The sequence below is a fragment of the Corvus moneduloides genome, chromosome 1 (genome assembly GCF_009650955.1).
Source record: "Corvus moneduloides isolate bCorMon1 chromosome 1, bCorMon1.pri, whole genome shotgun sequence".
In the NCBI taxonomy this organism is placed as follows: Eukaryota; Metazoa; Chordata; class Aves; order Passeriformes; family Corvidae; genus Corvus; species Corvus moneduloides.
In genome coordinates, this window is record NC_045476.1 from 7,460,134 (window position 1) to 7,478,645 (window position 18,512).

An 18,512-nucleotide genomic window follows, 5' to 3' on the forward strand; every position below is an offset into this window, starting at 1 on the left:
CAGTAAAAATGCAGATTAGTGCACATGAATCTATTTTCTTTTGGTCTATGGAGAAACAGGAATTTCACACACCTCTTTGGAAGGAAAGTGGGTTGAACAACTGTAAAAGGAGGTGTAGTATTCACCTGCTCAAAATAGTTGGTCACTGTGACTTTTTAAGTCTTAAGGAGATTATTTTCATTATATTCCTGAAAAGATCCATAAATTAATCAATTTAAAAGTACCAATATGTTAATTAATGCAGCATAATTACTGAATACCACTCTGGGTCAGTTTGGTAGAGGGTATTATTTCAGAAGCCATTAAGCAGTTGCAAAAGCATTTTAAATAAATCCTTGAATCAGTGTCGTTAAGGCTCTTGTATCTTTGAAGTGAATTAAGTTTAATTTGTTGTTAGATCAAATATTTACCTTACTGTACAAATTTATCTTACTAGATACTTAAGCTTTGACTTTTCTTCCTGTCTCAGGCTCCAGAATCAGTCTCATATTTTTTTCTCCAATTTTAGTAGTGTCGTGCAAGGATGTCAAATGGTTTGAAGTAATCAATTCTAACACCAGCTGCAAACAGGCATGGATTTCTTCCCAGAGCACAGGAGTTAGTGCTGTGCTGATACCTGAGGCTGAAGGGGGTATGTCTGAAAGTTTCAGGTGACGTCCTGAGCCACATAAAGCCAAAAGCAAAACCTCCATTGATTTTTATTATCCTGGGATTAAGTGAATGCATTTGAAAAACCCCAAACTTTAGCTTAATCCCCTCAGATTTTCCAGTTATTTTTGTTAAGTGTTTAATCTTTTGGGCATCTGTTAAAACATCCAGCAGAAAGAGAGGTCTTCTGCTAGATCCAGTGGCAAGAATTTCCATATGTTAATCCTGATTTCATTAGGAAAAATAATCTAGGTTTCATTGGTTTGCCTGTTGTTTTGGAGAAATAAAAGGGTGGAAATACATTTTTCCTTTTTTCTGTGTCCTGTCTGTTGTCTTGTAGAGCTCATATCTTCCTTGCTTTTCTGTAGAGTTAGAAATTTCTGTTTCTTCAATCTATGTATGGATGTTTCCATTCTTCTTATTTATTTCAGAATATCCTCTTTCCTCTACATTGAATGTGTCATGATGAAAATGGACATGGTATTCAACACAGGGCTCTTCCTGACTTAGTACAGCTTGATTTTCCATGCCAGTAGCTGTGTTCAGTGTTGGATTTTAAGGCACACATATTGCAAGAAATTCTGGGGTAAAGTCTTGCTCAGATATGGACATCAAAAGAGAAGACACCAGAAATTTGGGCTCTGCTCTTCGTCTCCTGTACACAGAGGCATAAAACTGAGCTTGATCCCTTCTGCAATCATTTTAAATTTGTCTAGGGGTGCTATGCAAAGCTGGCATAAAGTAATGTGAAAGTGATGTCTGTACATATATTTACTATTTTTCTTTACTAAAATTTCTCATTGTCTAATTAGCTGACAGGATTGATCATTTGATAGAAAGCACTGCTTTGATGCCATAAAACCAAAACAGTAAAAATTGTTACACAGGCATTTCACAATAACTTCAAATATGTTTCTAACATGGGATGTGAGGTAATCCAAAGACATTTCTTTCTTGATGAATAACAGAAGTCCAAAAGCTTTTTCTTAATTTATAAGATACATTATACAGAAATCTTACTTGTGCTGCTTCAGTTATCTTTTATCTTGATTATGGTTGACATTTTTAGGGTACAAGGCACTGTAGTTAGGAGGATAATTTTTAAATCTCCATGAGGTGCTGCCATTTGGCTCTGAATTATATGGGAGACAGTTTGAAGTCAGAGCACTATCTTATTTTTCCACCACAGCTACCAGATACCTCACACAGCCTAATGAGTGCAATGAAGCTTTGAAAGACCCAGCAGTGAAGGTGGAAAACAATGCAGTTCTTTAAAAAGGGAAGGGCAGGAACAGGTTGTCAATCCACCTTCTTTGTTTTTCCTGTAAGCTCATATAACACTGAATATAGTAGAAAATATTGCAAACCTTCTTTTGCTGGAAGAATTTTGGCAAGGGAAGGGTTGCATCACTTGAATAAATCCACTTGATTGTGTGCTTGTCACAGAAGAGCTCTCGCCCAAGCACCCCTTAGCACATTTAGTACTCAGACACAGAGATTTGGATTTATTTGGACTCCGAGTATCTTATTCTGCTAAGTCTTCACTTTTTTTTTTCACATTTAATCTTCAAAAACCTCCCCATATGCAGATTAGCTAACAGATAAAATTCTTTACTTGGAATCCTTTATCTGGCCCCTCTGTTTACTAAAATTCAACGTAGGAAAGAGAAAGTAGTATCTTCCACAATGTATTTTTAACTTTCAAAACCTATTAATTGAATGAAGCTCTTCTTAGTTTAAAAGGAAAGAGAGCAAGCTACAGCTTCAGTAATAATTTTTACCTTTAGGCAAACCTGCTATAACTCCTGCCAAAATTAAATTAAGGTCTATACTTTCTTCTGGAATCTTTCCAGCTCATCTTTGGGTGAAACATGTACCATAATAGGATGTGAAACAGAAGATGAAAGCAAATATTTTTCTCAGTTCTGTCTTTTCATAACTTGAGAAATTACATTCTAGTATCGTGGTAAAGATACATAACATTTATTCCAATATCTTCAAGTATATAAAAACCCATCTGTATATGTCTACTAAATTATATTAACAGTTTGCATTTCAGTCTAAATAGCTTACTGATACATCTTTTCAGCTTGAATAGACTTTTAAAATATTTTAAAGACAGGGATGGGGAGCAGAATAAAGCCCTCATAATCCAAGGTGCAAGGGTCAGTGATCTGGCACACCTCTTAGACACACACAGCTCTATGGGGCTGGATAGGATCCATTCAGCTGGATGTGGGAGCTGGCAGAAGTGCTCTCTGAGATACTTTCCATCATTTACCAACAGTCCTGGCTAACTGGGAAGGTCCCAGTTGACTGGAGGGCAGCAAATGTGATGCCCATCTACAAAAATGGCCAATGGTGTGAGGTTCAACAGGGCCAAGTGCTGGGTCCTGCATTTGGGTCACAACAAGCCCAGGCAGTGCTAGAGGCTGGGCACAGAGTGGCTGGAAAGTGGCCCTGCTAGAAAGGACCTGGGGGTGCTGGTGAACAGCAGCTGAACATGAGCCAGGTGCGCCCAGGTGGCCAAGAGGCCAAAGGCATCCTGGCTTGTATCAGAAATGGTGTGGCCGGCAGGACCAGGGTGGTGATTGTCCCTCCATACTGGGCACTGGTGAGGTTGCACCTCAAACCCTGTGCTCAGTTCCCTCACAACAAGAAAGGCTTTGACAGGCTGGATCATGTCCAGAGAAGGGCAACGGAGCTGGGGAAGGGTTTGGAGCTCCAGTCTTAAGAGGAGTGGCTGAGGGAGCTGGGATTGTTTAGCCTGGAGAAAAGGAGGCTCAGGGTTATCAGTCTCCACGGCTTCCTGAAAGGAGGCTGTAGTGAGGGGGGGGGATCCGTCTCTTTTGCCAAGAGGTAAGACAAGAGGAAATGAGCGCAAGTTGTGCTGGGGAAGTTTAGGTTGGATTCTAAGAGCAATTCCTTCACAGAAAGGGTTGTCAAGCATTGGAACAGGATGCCCATGGCAGTGGTGGAGTCCCCATCTCTGAAGGTATTTAAAAGATGTGTAGATGTGGCACTGGGGGATGTGGTTTAGTGGTGAACTTGGCAGTGCTGGATTAATGCTTGGACTCAGGAATCTTAGAATCATAGAATGGTTTGGGTTGGAAGGGACCTTAAAGACCTTAAGGGTCTTTTCCAACCAAGTGATTCTGTGATTCTGTGACTCTCCTTAGAGCAGGATGTGTTTCACTTTGGGGTGAGGGGACAGGAACTGTGCTATCGATGACAGCAAAATGCAGAACAAAGTTTTTAACCACATGATAAAGACTAATGCCATGGAACCATATTTTTGTTATTGGCTGGCTAAAGCTTTACTTCCTGATCAGCATTTAAACACATAAATAAAGAGCCTGATTCACAGGAGCATTTCACAGCAATAGATCTAACAATGCTCAAAACCTGAGCAATGGCATTCTTCATCTCATGCCCTCTAACTGAACTGTTCGATTTCTGAAATGAAGACAGGAGTGAGAGAAATAAAGCTTGTATCAAAGCACCGAGGCTTCAGTTTGTTGTAAATTAGCATCTTTCTATTAGCTGATGGCATTGGAAGCAAGCTGTGGAAATCCTTTTTTGACAAAAGATGCCATAAAACTGTGATATGTGATTTTGTACTGCCAATTATTGTAAAAGCACAATGCAACATTTTATGCTGAAGCCACTGCTTAATGCTGTTCTCTTTTTCTTTTTTTTTTCCTTCAAATCAGATATTTATCTTTGAGAATAACATCTATTACTGTGCCCATGTGGGGAAACAAGCCATCCGAGTGGTCTCCACAGGAAAGGAAGGTGTTATTTTCAATGGCCTCAGCGACTGGCTGTATGAAGGTAGGACACGACATTTAGGCCAGCAGCTAGTTATGAGTTTAAGTTACACTCTAGAATTACAGACCTTGCTGGAATTAGACATCCAGCATTGCATTTCTGGGCATGGGTGGACCACGGAGCTGAAAACCTGCTATTCCAACAGTTGCCTGATGTGCTGGACTGGAAATAATGTGAAATGATGTAAGAATTCTGTTTTCAGGCTGTTTTCTTTCCCTTAGTCCAAAGGTAATAAATCACTGAGCTTTAATGAACAGAACTGCTTCATTATTTAATGGCACCTGCAATCACTCATAGATGTGCCAGTTTTCAAATCACAGAAGAGGACAGAAATGGGGAGGGAAAGGGGTTCTATCTTAAAGGAAAAAGCGAGGAAACAATTTTACTTGATGAGCTGTTTTCCATAGAACTAGGTGGGCCTTGGAAGCTGCCCAGATCTTGCCACCTAAAAAAAATTCCTAAAAGCAGACCCCAGTAATTGGCTTCTTTCCTGTGAAAATGGTCCTGACAGGGTGGAGGGTCATCTCTGGAGCACTGCTTTTCTTTGATCCTTTCATCTGGCAAAGGACCATTTAGGTGTCTGTGAGCAGCTGCTTGAAAAGTGATCTCAACTGCTCATTAGCCTAGGAGAGCATTGCCACCCCCCCCCAAGTTCTTTTGGGGGTTGTTGTAGGCTTTTAAACTCATATATCAGAATAAAAATTGTAATACACACATTCTCCCCCCCATATATATATATACATAAACATATATATATATATATATAAAACAGGCACACAACATGCATACTGCTCTCTGTTGCTGGCTAATGCCAGCAGCTCTTTCTCACAAGGATCCTGACTTTTGGACCTGGCAGTGTCTCTTTCCTGTGGTACAGCTTCCCTCTAAAGTCACACTTTTTCCTACAGGTCCCAGCATAGTGCCAAGGTTTTCTTACCTCTACAGAGAGGAAGTTTCCAGATACATCTATTAACTGTGTCCTGTTGGCTGCTCCCAGTTTTTTTGAGGCTTAATAGAACAGAATAGGTTGCAAAATGCCATTAACAGTTAATTGGTGTAAAAATATGAACCACTACTTAAATTGGTCTGTATCACAGCTAAACTGGGGCCCTTGGACTCAAGAATGAGGGAATTAAAATAAATTAGTTTGTTTGCCCCTCCCAAAGAAGCTGATCCCATAAATCAGCATACAAACTTGCCAAACACATCAGTGGAAAAATCTGATAGGGGTTTATTACTTTTGCTAGCTAAACATGTGTTTCTACTAAAATACAGCACGTTTACAAGTAAACATCCTCCTTGTGCTGTGAAAGCACTTTGTAACAAGAGAAGAGGCTAAGAAATTACGAAATGCTAATTTTCTTTCACTTTATTTATTAATTTGCTGGTGAAGTTGTGGGCAGGCCTGTTTGACTCTGTAGGTCAAATGTGCCTACTACTACCCATATTTTGCTGATAAACATCATTTACTACATCAGGTCTCCTCGCAGAGTCTCACACATAGCACCACGCTGAGAGGAGTTTGTCAGGCCCGTGAACTCTGAGCACACCAGCAAGCCCAGGATGACACTTGTTTTGCTGACACATATTTTTATTCAATTACAGGATTGCTCAGGCAATTTCTTGGCTGACATTGACTTTCAGGTTTGCCCTCTGTAATGAATTTTCTTGTTAACTTTATGTTAATATACTCGGGTAAGAAATGAACGTGTGATCGAGTACAGTCTGGTTATCCCAGGCTAGGTTCTGTAACCTGTGAGGCATGAGGCAGATTAGGACCACTGAACCTGCTGTTCACTGGCAGTATGTTTGGGAGAAATTGGGAAGTGGAAATGTCACTTTGTGTCCAAATACAGTTTGTATTAAACTAAATAATTCTCTTATTTCACAAGCAAGGTGTAGAAGGTCCCACAGGAAAACCTGATTTAAACATTCCCAACTAATGGGAATCCAGCATCAAATCCAGAGGTGCACTGTGTGAGCTGAGTTCCTTCTCTTGTCATCACTTGTGCAGCCCTCATGGAGGCAAAGCTGGGACCAGTGTCAGGACAGAGGACTTGTCCAGGTGCTTGAACAAGCTGTGGGGCCAGGGTGTCGGATGGGTCTGCAGTGTTCAGGTGCCAGCTCTCTACATGCATGGATGGATGGAGCAGCATCCAGAAGAAGTTGGATATTCCATGGGGATAAACAGATAGGGACAACTGAGAAATGAGAGACATCTTCCCAGTGGAGTCAAAGGGAATCCAGTTCTGGTTGCCAGTGAGGCTGAAGCTTTAACCTGGGATACTCTGCCAATACTCTATCACCAGAACCTTTGTTCTTCCAAAGTCTCTCCTTTTCTTGGATGCCACCTCTCAGTGGGATAAACTTGGACAACATTTTAAATCTGAACTTACCTGACTGGAAATGCTTGAAAACTTGGCAAAGACTGAAATGTACCACGTCAAGACTATTTTTTGCTCTTCACTCGTTCCTGCTGTGGTTTGTAGCCATCACTTCCCCACCTCCCCAGCCGAGCTGGGTGGGATGCTCAGGCCCGTGTTTGTTTGCTGCTGTCTCAGCGAGCTACCAGGATGAACTCTGAGCATATGCAGAAATCTCCCTCCATCTGTGCAGCCAGCTCCAGCAGATAGTCTGCAAAGGAGCTTGTGAGAATCAGGATCACAGAGAGTTCAGCACACTCCTCTTCGCTCCCGTGCTCTTTTTGTTGCTGAAGTTCTGTGACCCCTGGCAGCGACAGCAGAGCCTCCTTGAAGCGCCTGTTGGGTTACTGTGGCAGCTCACAACCTGCTTCTCACTTCCCTAAGTGCAGCACAGAAAATAAAACTCGGTGTTTTCTATTTGGGGAAGATGACTTTTAACGACTTTTATCTAAGTAGCAAGAGCACACCAACAACCCGCCCCCCGACCTTTCTGAGAGCTGTTTGCACAGTGAGCTCTGCAGATGGCAACCCAGCAGTGCCACCCTTTGGGGTAACTCCTGACACTTCACATGGATGGCAGACCCGGGGGGACACTTTTCTTCATAATGTCATTGCTTTTGTCACAACAGAATAGATGTGCTGCACTGTTAATCACAGGTTTTTCCTAAGTCCAGAAGCACAGCAGATCCAGAGTAAATTTGACAGGCTTTTTGCCCTGGAAAAATGCAGACGTTCATTTCAATTCAAGTTAAGCTCTGCTTTTGTAAATTTGCCAAAGGAGAAGAAATTTCTTCGAGGTATTTATGCTGATCTGTTGACTTTTGATAATATAGTGAAAAACATTTCAAATCAATCAGAGCTTAATCTACTTAGTGCATTTAGCTGGAAGGTTATAGATTGATACATAGATTACTGTAACATGAAAGCATAGATTAAACATGGGGTTTATTACTAAAATAAGCATTGACAAGGTTTTCATAGTCTGACTTAACATTTTCAGAGCTGTGCCTGATAGATGCTTGTACTAAAATCGAGTGATATCCTATAAAAGAGAGTTTAAAGTTCTGCAGCTGAAATCAGCTACACATTTAAATGCATAGCAGCAGCAAAGAGTGGGTTTTATTTCAGTTTGCTGTATGATCATTGTTGGTTTGAGAATATGTTTTAGCAATGATAAGTCTTACAGATAATTTTAAAGCAAGTGCTGGTATAGCAAAAAAGGACTTCCAAAGCAATAGGATAAGAGTATTTATATATTCTGTATATAAGTAGTAATATCTTAAAGATAAGGTGCATTTAAAAATTAAATTGCAGGTAAAATTAATTTCATTCATGCGCTTTTTTTAGAGCACTCTTCCACAGAAGTTAATTCTGTCATGGTGTAATTAAAGTATCTTAATTTGCCACCAAGCACTTGGAGAGGCTGTTCAGATGTTGTGAGGAAGTGTGGCAGCAAGGCATTCTGATGGAGGTCACCTCTGTGATTCTGTTAAGTGAGAAGGAGCAGGTTGAGGTGTCCCTGTGTTGCAGTTTGGAAGTTTGTTGATTTTGGGTTTGTGTGATTCTGAATCCTGAGGAATGAGGCTGGAGGACTTCCCTCCATACCAGCATGTTGCTCCCAGAGCAGGAGCAGCCCAGCAGGGTAATTCAGGGTCCCTTTAGCAGGACAGGGACCTCCTCTGGGCTGCACTGCTATGAAATCCTGGTGTGGTCTCCTGTGAGCAAGCCTGTGTTCACAGATAAAGGTGGATAACTTCTGGTGTTATGCTCTGAGTGCATGCTTGGAAGTTCTGGGGGAGCAGGATGTGACACAATGGCGTGTGCCACTGTCACTCCTGGAAGGGGAAGGAAGGATTTTCACCTCTAGATGGTCCTATGCCATGAATAAAGTGTAAAACTGAGTGTGAAACTCGCTGCATGTGTGTTCAGATATAAGAGTAGAAACTAGAAAAATGTAGGAGCTATTTTGCAGCTTGGTCTGTGAGACACATTTGTGGTGATTTGGGACTTTGGTAAGAATTGATTGTGAGTAAAAAAGTAAGCACTGAGTTAAGAAGTAAGAATTGCATGTGAGTTACTCCCTTATCTCGTGTCACTGTCAGAGATCAGAGGATCAGAGGCTGTCTCTAAATTTGTAAGTCTCTAAATCTCAAGATCATCTCAAAGTGAGAATTCCCATTCCAGACTTTGTCCTGACACCATGGTTGTGACATCTCATCTGGACATCTCCTCATCCTCAGACATCAGAGGGAACCACTCCTGGCAGCCAAGCCCCAGCCCCAGCTCCCACAGCACACATTTTAATCTCTTGTGTAGTATGAGCTTTACACAGCCGTCCTTTAAAACTGATACTCTGCTTTGTTGAGCTTAATGCACAGTGGTGTTGCTGTGTTTCTTTTTTTGCTAGGAACCAGGAGGAGGGGGGAAAAAAAGACTCTTTTTCAGAGATGACTCCTATGCCTTATTAATCTTCATTTTGTCTGCCTCTTATGTGATCACCAACAGATCCTCTTGTGTGACTTCGCAGTGACACCTGGTGGGAGAGGCCAGGATGTCATCGTCATTAAGACAATGAAACTGCAGAATTTTTTGCTGCAAGATCTAGGAAAGGCTCCCAGTTTCCCCTCACATACATTTCCCTGAAACTCTCTCTGAGCTTATGGGAACTACACATCCAAAGCCACTGCTGATTCATGCTAATAGTGCTTCTGTTCCTTTTGTACACTTTATAAAGAGAGGAAAGAGAACACAGTAATAAAGAAAAATCTTTTCCATAATTTAATCAGCATCTCACAAAAAAATATCAGAGGGTATATTTAGAACATGTGTGACTGGTCTTGGAAGTGCAGCGCCTGGCAGGAGCTGCCAAATCAAATATCAGTTATTTTGAGCCGTATCTTTTATGCCTATAGCATTTCAAGCAAGTGAAGTAGACGTATTTCTTATGTTTAGAAATATTAATTCTGTTCCTCTGAAAGTGGTCTTAGTACTGGGAAAACACTCAGTAAGTCTGCTGAAGCAGTGCCTTACCTAATTCATCTGTGTGCTCAATTTTTCATTGTATAACATGAGAAAGCTGAACTTCTGCTTGGAAACAGGAACTTTGATGGTCAAATTATACCTGAATTTGAAAAGGAACATTCATAATTAGGCTGAAAACAAGTATGTCCTGAAGTTCCTGTTTAGTGCCACCAGAGAAGGAGATGACATACCCTTGTGTTTCACAGGCAGGGCTAACCTTTCCCAGTAATTAGAAGGTCCAAAACCTGGTGGGGGAGAATGAGATGAAGAATTAGACTGACTCATCACTGCATTTTTTAAGATACTCCAGATAAATAAATCTCTTTCTATGCAAAAGCCATTTCTGCAGACAGTAAAGCAAATGGGACTACAGCCTTAATGGGACTACAAATTATTCCATTTTGACAAGGTATGTGAAGAATCATTGGGACACAGAATACAGATTTTACTTTGTTTTTATGAACTTTCACATTTTCAGTCACAAAGAAAATATTCCATGGACATGGGTAAATTTGCAGTTCTACACAGCTGCTGTGGGGTAAAGGGAATTTGGGAAACATTTGAAACTGGGAAATGGCATGAGATAGTGCCAGAAATGCAAGTCTAAAAACCATTAGTTTACTCTCAAGTATGTGCTGATAATTTTTGAGGTTTTTGGGGGAAGCTGCATGGAATTTGTTCCCTCATTTGTGTGCTTGGTCAGGTGAGGTAGCAGAAGCAGTGTGGTACTTCGGTGACATTGCCACCATAGTAAAACAGGAGGTTTTCCTCTGTTTTGCCTTTCAGACATCATTCAGTGTTGCCCATTCAGTACACTCAGCTGCTGTGCAGCACTTGGGGCCATACAGGTCCCAGTTAGCCATTCTTTAGCTGCCTATTGAAGGTGACTGCACTTTTATGTGCACACTCATTTATACCAAATGCACATAAAATCTGCCCAGTTTAGTTGCTGTCAGAGGATGAAGAGCAGCTCTTGACCTCAGCCACGTGTTTGAAGTGGATATTTCCGCCATACATAATTCTGTTGCAAGGAAGATGAACTAGATGCAACATTATTTTGCTTTATTCATGTTAAAGCAGAGAAAGAGAGTCTTATGCAGGGAGGGTCTTAAATTTCACCAGATGATGTCATGAAAGGTTCTGTAGAAGTTCCCTCACTTCCTTGCTTTGGCAGACATTCCTCTGTTCCAGGGAAGCTCACCAGGAAAAGGCTTCTGGCCCCTCTCAGCTGGCAAAGGTCAGGGAAAATTGAACCATTTAAAATGCACATTGTGAATGCCTGCCTGGAAATCAGCAAGCTCCTGAAAACTTTAAAATGTGCTCTTGCCTGGACTGGCTTCAAAATCCAGCACTGCACCATGAGAAACCCTGCCAGCTCTAGCCCAGTCCTTAACCTTCCCTTTCTGCAGAAGGTTGTTTGGAAGGAGGATGCCAGCCAAAACCAACACCTGTCATCCTCTAATTTTTGGATCATCATCACTCAGGCTTCAAGATGGCTTTTGGAAGGAAAAGAGAATATTATTTACTGTGGTCAGTGATCTCTTTGGGGCAGTGGAAAGGAAGCCAGTTGCTCCTCCTGATGTTGCAGCTCAGCCAGCAGCTGCTGGTACCTTAAGAGGTGTTCAGTGAGTGAAGTTGTTTTCAATTTGCCCTGAAGCCCTAGTAGGTACCACAAAATAGGTATTGTATCACTAGAGTAAAATATTTCCCAAAAAATGGTGTATTGTGAGTTGTATAACAGAGCTGTTACGGTTTTCTGCTTGCACACAAGTTCTATTTCTCTGCACCAATTTTATTACAGTGGCCTTGGGTTAAATTGCCTATCGGAGATCTGTGTCCTCATTTTCTGACTATGCTGGTATTTTTAATAACTAATTAGTATACTAGCACTTTAGATATTGCAGAACAGATTTTGACCTATGCCATGCTAAGTTGAAGTCTGGAATAACTCCATGGAAGATAATCGTGATGTCCTGGATCTGCACCAGGATGCTGAATGAGAGGCTGTTGCTGTGATATTTGTGCTTTATGTCCACTATCAGGGTTTCAGAGGAAATATCTTAAAACATTATTATTCCCAGAAAATAAAGAGTGGCATGTTAGAGACTATTTTCAAATCCAATCAAATTTAAAAGCCATGTTTTTCCTCCATAGAATCATTTCTGTGGTTTGATAGTATAAAACACAGAAAATGCATTTAGGTGATCAGGTTTACTGCGTGTAAAACAAAAATGCATCATTTCTGTGTTGGTAGAACTGAGCTTGGGGGCTGTGACACATGTAAGAGTCTTCCAGGCTGTAGAATGTTGTAAGAGATTAAAAGAATTTAATTACTTTGTACAAAAATGATGTACAGTATTATAGGGTGGAAATATAGCTGTTAGGACATGTTTCCCAGGGATACTGCAGGGATCTCTGTCCTGGGGGATTTTTAAGAGTGAATTAAACAGATTTTTGTCATGGGTTGTTGAGATAAACATCAATCCTATTTCAGTGCAAGGAGGGGATTAGATGACTTCTTTGGGCTTCTTCTAGAGCTAAAATTTTATGATCTTATGTATAGTTTTGATGGCTTTTTCTGATATCTTTGCAGTTAGACATTTTGGCTCTGAGATTACAAGGAATGCCTGGTTTTATATACAACAGGGTAAATACACATAAACTGGTTGTACTCGATGGTTGTAGGGAATGGAGCTCTCTATCATGATAAATTTATATGTGCTTCATTATTTCCCTGAGGAAAATTGGTCGTTTCCTTCTTCTGAGGATGTCCATGAACTTTTATTTGAAAAACATGTTATAAAGAAAGAAAGCTTAATGTTTTTAAAGTGCTGCAATCAAGAAGTGATTACAGAAAGAACAAAGAAATTGAAAGATAGTCATAGAAATTTTATGTTAGTGTGTAATTCCATCAATTTGACCTAAAAAGTAATTTCCTGTAGGTTTTTTTCTTGGTACAGCCTTGCTTGTGGAACTTAAGGGGCCAGTGCAAAAGCTGCAGGCTGTTTAAATAGCTTTCCTATTTGTCTCACTGCTCCCTGGCCTGAATAAAGAGTATCTGTCTTAAGAAATAAAAAAAAGCAAAAATGAATGTACTCTGTCCAAATTTAGAACAAGGGAGAGCTACATGAAAGGGATGAAAATTCTGCTGAGATATGTGATTCTCACTAGAGAGCAGGCCTCTCCGTTGTTGTATAATAGCAGGGAAATCAAAAGAATATCCAAAATGATGACACAAGTCAGATTATAATTTTTGTACATCAGCTTCCCTAATTTAAAGGGAAAAAAAATTAAAAAGGACAAAGAATCAAATTGAAGTGCAGTTTAAAATACACAACTCCAAATCCTAATGCCATCTGGAAGCAATCAGAGGTCAGAGTGGGTCTGTGACTGGAAGAGCAGAGAAGTAATGACATGAAATGCAAAGGGTGAATCAGTACCCTGGGGACCTGGGAGGCCCCCACAGAGCTCAAGTTCATGGTTTCCTCCAGCAGAGATTAAATCTTTGTATGTGAAATAAGAAAGAGGTTAAATCTTTGTATGTGAAAAACAACCTTCCGTGTTCCTGTGTGTGCTGCCTGTGCCTGGCATTGTGTGAGGCGTGATGACCAGCATGCTCAGATCCTGGGACTGGGAAAACAAGACTGTTTTTTCCAGCAGTGTCTCAAGCTACCAGCTCTCCACTGGGGGCCTCAGATCTTTAAGACATGAGGCATGTGGGTGATACAGTGCAGGGTATTTTTCAAATTGTGCCAAGGAAGCCCAGTGGTGACTGCAATGTTGATGTCAACCAGGACACAGAGCTGATCCTGGCTGGGTTCTGCTCTGTGTCAGGACAACTGAAGAGCTGGAACAGATCTTTAAAACTATCAATTGACATGCCAGCAGTTCCTGAAAGATAAAGCATCCAGGGATTATATCACCCTCAACACTCAATTAGTTTACATTGCTATAAGTAACTACCATATGGTGTAGCTTCTGCACCAGCTGCTTTCCAGTCTTCAACGAGTACAGGTCTAAGGGGAAACTATGCCGGGGGGTTAACAGTAATAAGAAAAGTGGGGGGAAATAGCAGGTTTTAAAGATGATCTTAAAGCTTTTGGATGGGTTAAGCACTAAAATATAAGTGGCCAGGGATGCATTGGCTGCTGTGTGCATTGGAATGCCAGGTGCCTGCAAACACCACACACATGTGCACAGCAGCCAGTGTGGGACAGCAGGGACCAAATCCAGAAGGATGTTAGAAACCTTCAGTCCTGTCCTGGGATGAGGTCTGCAGAGACCAAGCAACTGCTCAGACCTGCTCTGTGCTCTGCCTTTTGGCAGCCCTTGCCCACATCCACTGGGATTTCTCAGTGTCTGGAGGTGGAGGGATTTGTATTGAGGCACGTTTCATGGCCCATCAAGGCAGAGCCAGACAGGGGGATAAGACCAGGAACAAACCCATGTCGTGATGTCTGCTCAGCTCTGCAGCCTCCAGCAAGAACAGCATCAACCTCTTCTGTGTTGCACGGCCTCTTCGCCTGTTTTCCTCTCTTTCCATTACAAATTGAGTTTCCTACTTCGAGAACTGTCTCCACAGCTGAGCCTTGTAGAGCTGGATTTGCTGCCATTCTTCCCAGTTCTTCTCTTCTAAAGGGATCATGGTCGTTTCTTTGTTCACCTGTGTCATTCTGGTGCTGAATGATCCCTCTCTCAGCCAGTTTGTGCTACTGTTTGCATACCAGAAAATCAAGATTGGAATGCCTTGTTTATTTTAGTTTTTATTTTTTGATTTTATTTTTAATGACTGAAAATTTGCTGTGCTGTATTCTCCAACCATAAGAAGTTTTAAGACCATGAAAGTTCTCACAAGTCACTCTGGGGTGGAAAAATTTATTCTATTGCTTCGAGTCACATCAAACAGCACAGGAACACAAAATGCTGCTAAGAGCTAAATACTGTGTTTTATTTATGGTTATTTAAAATACTTCTTAACAAATTCCTTAACTGCGGATTTTGAAGCGATGCTTTTTCACTTTTAATTTTTTTCAGATTTTAGTGAGAGTGGATGTATCATATAGTACAAACTATCAAGTGCTCTGTTCTTTTATTCATAAAATTTCCTGCCATGTAGTGAGGTGTCCTAGATGGTTTTCCAACTGTACTGGCCATATAGATATAAGCTACACCAAGAAATTATTTACTCTTCATCTCACCTGGTACTGATTATATAGCAGAGGACACACACTGCAAATACACTGTTGGGCAGATTATTTGAATTTCAAACTCTTAGCTGAGAAATATTTCCCATAGTTCAGACAAATTTGCCAGAAATGTAGATGTAAAATGAACAATTACAATCTCATTCAGTATGCACAATGCCCTGATTTATATATTAGATCCAGATCAGAATCATACAGTTAAGCAGAAGCTGATACCTCTGGCAAATGTACATATTCTTTAAAGTTCTCTGAGTTTTGCTTCAATATTTTTTGAGTGTTTTCACTGACTTAAATAGTGTTTTTTCTTGGCTATCATCGATTAAGCCTTAAATCTGTGGCACCTGGCCTGGGAACCAGAGAATAAAGCCTTTCTTCTGAGACCTGGAATAGTTACATTCCAGTCTGAGAAGAATCCACACTTTTGAAAAAGTGCAGAAAAAAATGTTTACATTGTAGTTTAGATGTAGACTTTTGATGCATACTGATTTTAAAAGGTAGTAACTAATAGATCTTGTTTTTTCATTTTATCAGTTTCACAGTCATTTAAAATGAAGATTACAATTCTACTCCTTAGTGTGATTTTAAAAGCATGATCCCTCATGGATCAGCTTTTCTTCTGCATCTGTAATTCCTTTCCAGGCTAAATCTTTTACTGTTTTCTGTTGTTATTGTTTAGTACATACTCCTATTTTTTATTATTATTATTATTATATTCCATGCATTCCTTTTAAGCTTGTTTTAAATCATTTGAGACTTTTCTCTTTCCCAATTCTGATGAGGCAACAAGAACAACATAGGCTAAAGAGGAGAAGTACTGCCTTGGAAGGAAGAGGTTAATACTGAAGGGCACATGAATGCTTGTTGGCAAAAGGGAACAGTTCCAGAGTGGTCCTCAAAACTTCATTAGAGATCAGAGAAACATGCAATATTGCATTAACTGGAAGAAAAACTCTTATATTACGGGGTTTAATGTCTTTAGAAATGTTGCAGAGTTTATTTGAAAAATAAACCAAACAAGCCTCTATTAAATTTATTGAGGAAATGGAAAGCAGAAACTCAGAAGACTGTAATTGCCACCTACAAATATGATAATTAGAGTGAATAAGAAGTAATGAAGGAGGAAATCAGAGACAACTCACCTCCTGAGCAGGAAGGTGGAGGTTATAATGCCACCATGTGGTAAGACTATGGAGAGCTGGAGCAGCTCCTCTCTCCATCAGGATTCGAGAAGAGAGCTGCAAACAGCCAGAAATCTGCATGATTTGCTGAAAAAAAATATAGTATGCAAATGGCATCCTGATTGGAAAGAAGCAATGTGAGATGAAATCCTATTTTGCTTTTGATTAGTGTGTGCCGTCTCTTCGTTGGTGTGTTTGTGGGGGTTTTGACTTGAATTTTAATTCAAAACGCTGTTACATAAAATATTCAGTGGAAAAGTGAGAAGAGTGCAGAAAAGAATAGGAAGAAAAGCTCTCTTTTTAAAATGATGTCATCTATAAGCTTTTTTGAGTACAAAAATCCATCATTCTGTTGTATGTTTTCTTGAAATCATCTCCAAAGTTTCTGCATTAATTTTGATTTTTTCAAATTCTTCTGATAATCCTGGGTTACTTCCCAGTTCTATAACATTTAGAAACATGAGCCTTAGTGTTTCACAAAGTACTTTTTAGAACACACTATATGGAAGTGTAATTTTTTTATGGAAATGCTTCAAGTTCTGCCTACAGCAGGATTTGGGATTCACAAAACTGTGTCAGCTTGCTCTTCTCCCCCCCAACTTCAGCTGGTAATTCCTCGTGGTGTGACAACTGGTTGGCTGTAGAAATTATTAAGATTCAAGAGCATGATTTCACAGTCTGAGTCGGATGAGCTTTTCACAATCCCTCTTTTGATCAGATTAGTGCTGACCCCTGAGCTGACCATCAGCCAAGGGGAGCCGGGTAAGCCTCTCCTCTCAAGGCAGGGGTTGCTGGTGGCCTCCCTGGCTTTCCCTTCAGGCTGCTCTGTCCTGCTCCACTGCAAGGTCTGTTCCTTGTCTTCAGTGCAGCGTGAACCTTTCCCTGATCTGTGCCCCACATCCTTTGCACAGGCCTGTTTGGGTTTATAAAGGGCTTGAATCCATGCTAAATACAGTGGCTGCCTCTGGAAGAGCAGCTCCCCTCCTTAGCACCCCCACACTTGTAGATAAAATGCAAGAAAAAGATTAAATGACCAGCACAGATGACGCTCAGATGTATCTCTTGGTACAAGTCTAATTATGACCTCCACTGAGGTAATTATTCTGTCTTGATCTTAATGTCTTTTTCAAGCATCAATTAATAAATCTTCACATAATGTCCTGGTAGGACAGGAATTATTACCATCTTTTTAGAAACAGGCAAACTGAGGCACAATTATTGACCTGGTTTTAGATGAGATGAGAGAAATTAGGACACCAAACTGAGGTTTCACCTTAGTCCATAGAAACCAAATAAAGTGCAGAGCACAGTGTGAAAACCCAGATCTGGCTGGTTTTGGCACGTCCCTCGGCTCACCTCCAGCACAGGCCCCCAGCAGGTGCCCTTAAGTTTTGGTCACAGGATATGAGGGATGCACAGCTGGAGAGATGCATCTGTGAGAGTCACTCTGCAGGAAGGCTGGACCAGTCCCTAGTGATTTCCACAGGAATAAGAACCTTTCCAACCCACAGGGCACCCTGTGAGCAGAAGGCAAATGTCTGTTGTTAAAGCTGCCCCAGCTCTGTCAGACTGTTCTGCATCCTGAAGGGACTGATGGACTCTTACCTGCCTTTCAAATCCCAGAAAAAAGGAGCAAATCGCTTCAGCCCTTCCCTTTTTACCCAAATGAATCACAATCATTTGCCTCCTACATTAGTTTTGCTTTTGCTCAAAGTTGAGTCATTGTCTTATATTTGATTTAACAACAATAGCAGGAGAAAAAAAATAGCCATCAGTAGCTACTGCATAAGACTAGATCAAAAGCAGTTCCTTAAAGGAGGCTTTCACAATAGCTAGATTAAAGATTTGAGAAACTGGTAAGAAATGGAGCTGAAGAAAAACAGCTCCTAAAAGCAAAGCATTATGTTTTCATGCTATCTTGCTTTTAAAATTGAAGGCAACAGTCTGAAAACAGGCATCTAAATAAATCTTACTTGAAGAGAATTATCTGGAGATCATTGTATTTATTGCATTTGTTTTGATTTTCCAGCCTCTGCCTCAGACTGTAGGCATGGACATAAAAGATCCAATAACTCATTTTAAAAATTAAACTTCACTTGATTATTGAACTGACCCATCTTAACCCTTAAATTGTCATGTGTTATTCTGGAGTATCACCAGCAGGCTAGAAATGGTGAGAATAGGACAGGAGGCAAGAGCTGTGGCCC

At 40.6% G+C, this 18,512-nt stretch overlaps 1 protein-coding gene across 5 annotated transcripts in view; it reads left to right on the plus strand.

Moving 5' to 3' along the window:
* The window catches only part of DPP6 (dipeptidyl peptidase like 6), a 540,763-nt gene that overhangs the window by 453,889 nt on the left and 68,362 nt on the right, over nt 1–18,512 (plus strand). For all 5 annotated transcript variants that reach the window (XM_032098969.1, XM_032098980.1, XM_032098952.1 and 2 more), the window contains exon 8: nt 4,362–4,482. In XM_032098969.1, the coding sequence (XP_031954860.1) occupies nt 4,362–4,482 (121 nt within the window). The remainder of the gene's footprint in view (nt 1–4,361; nt 4,483–18,512) is intronic.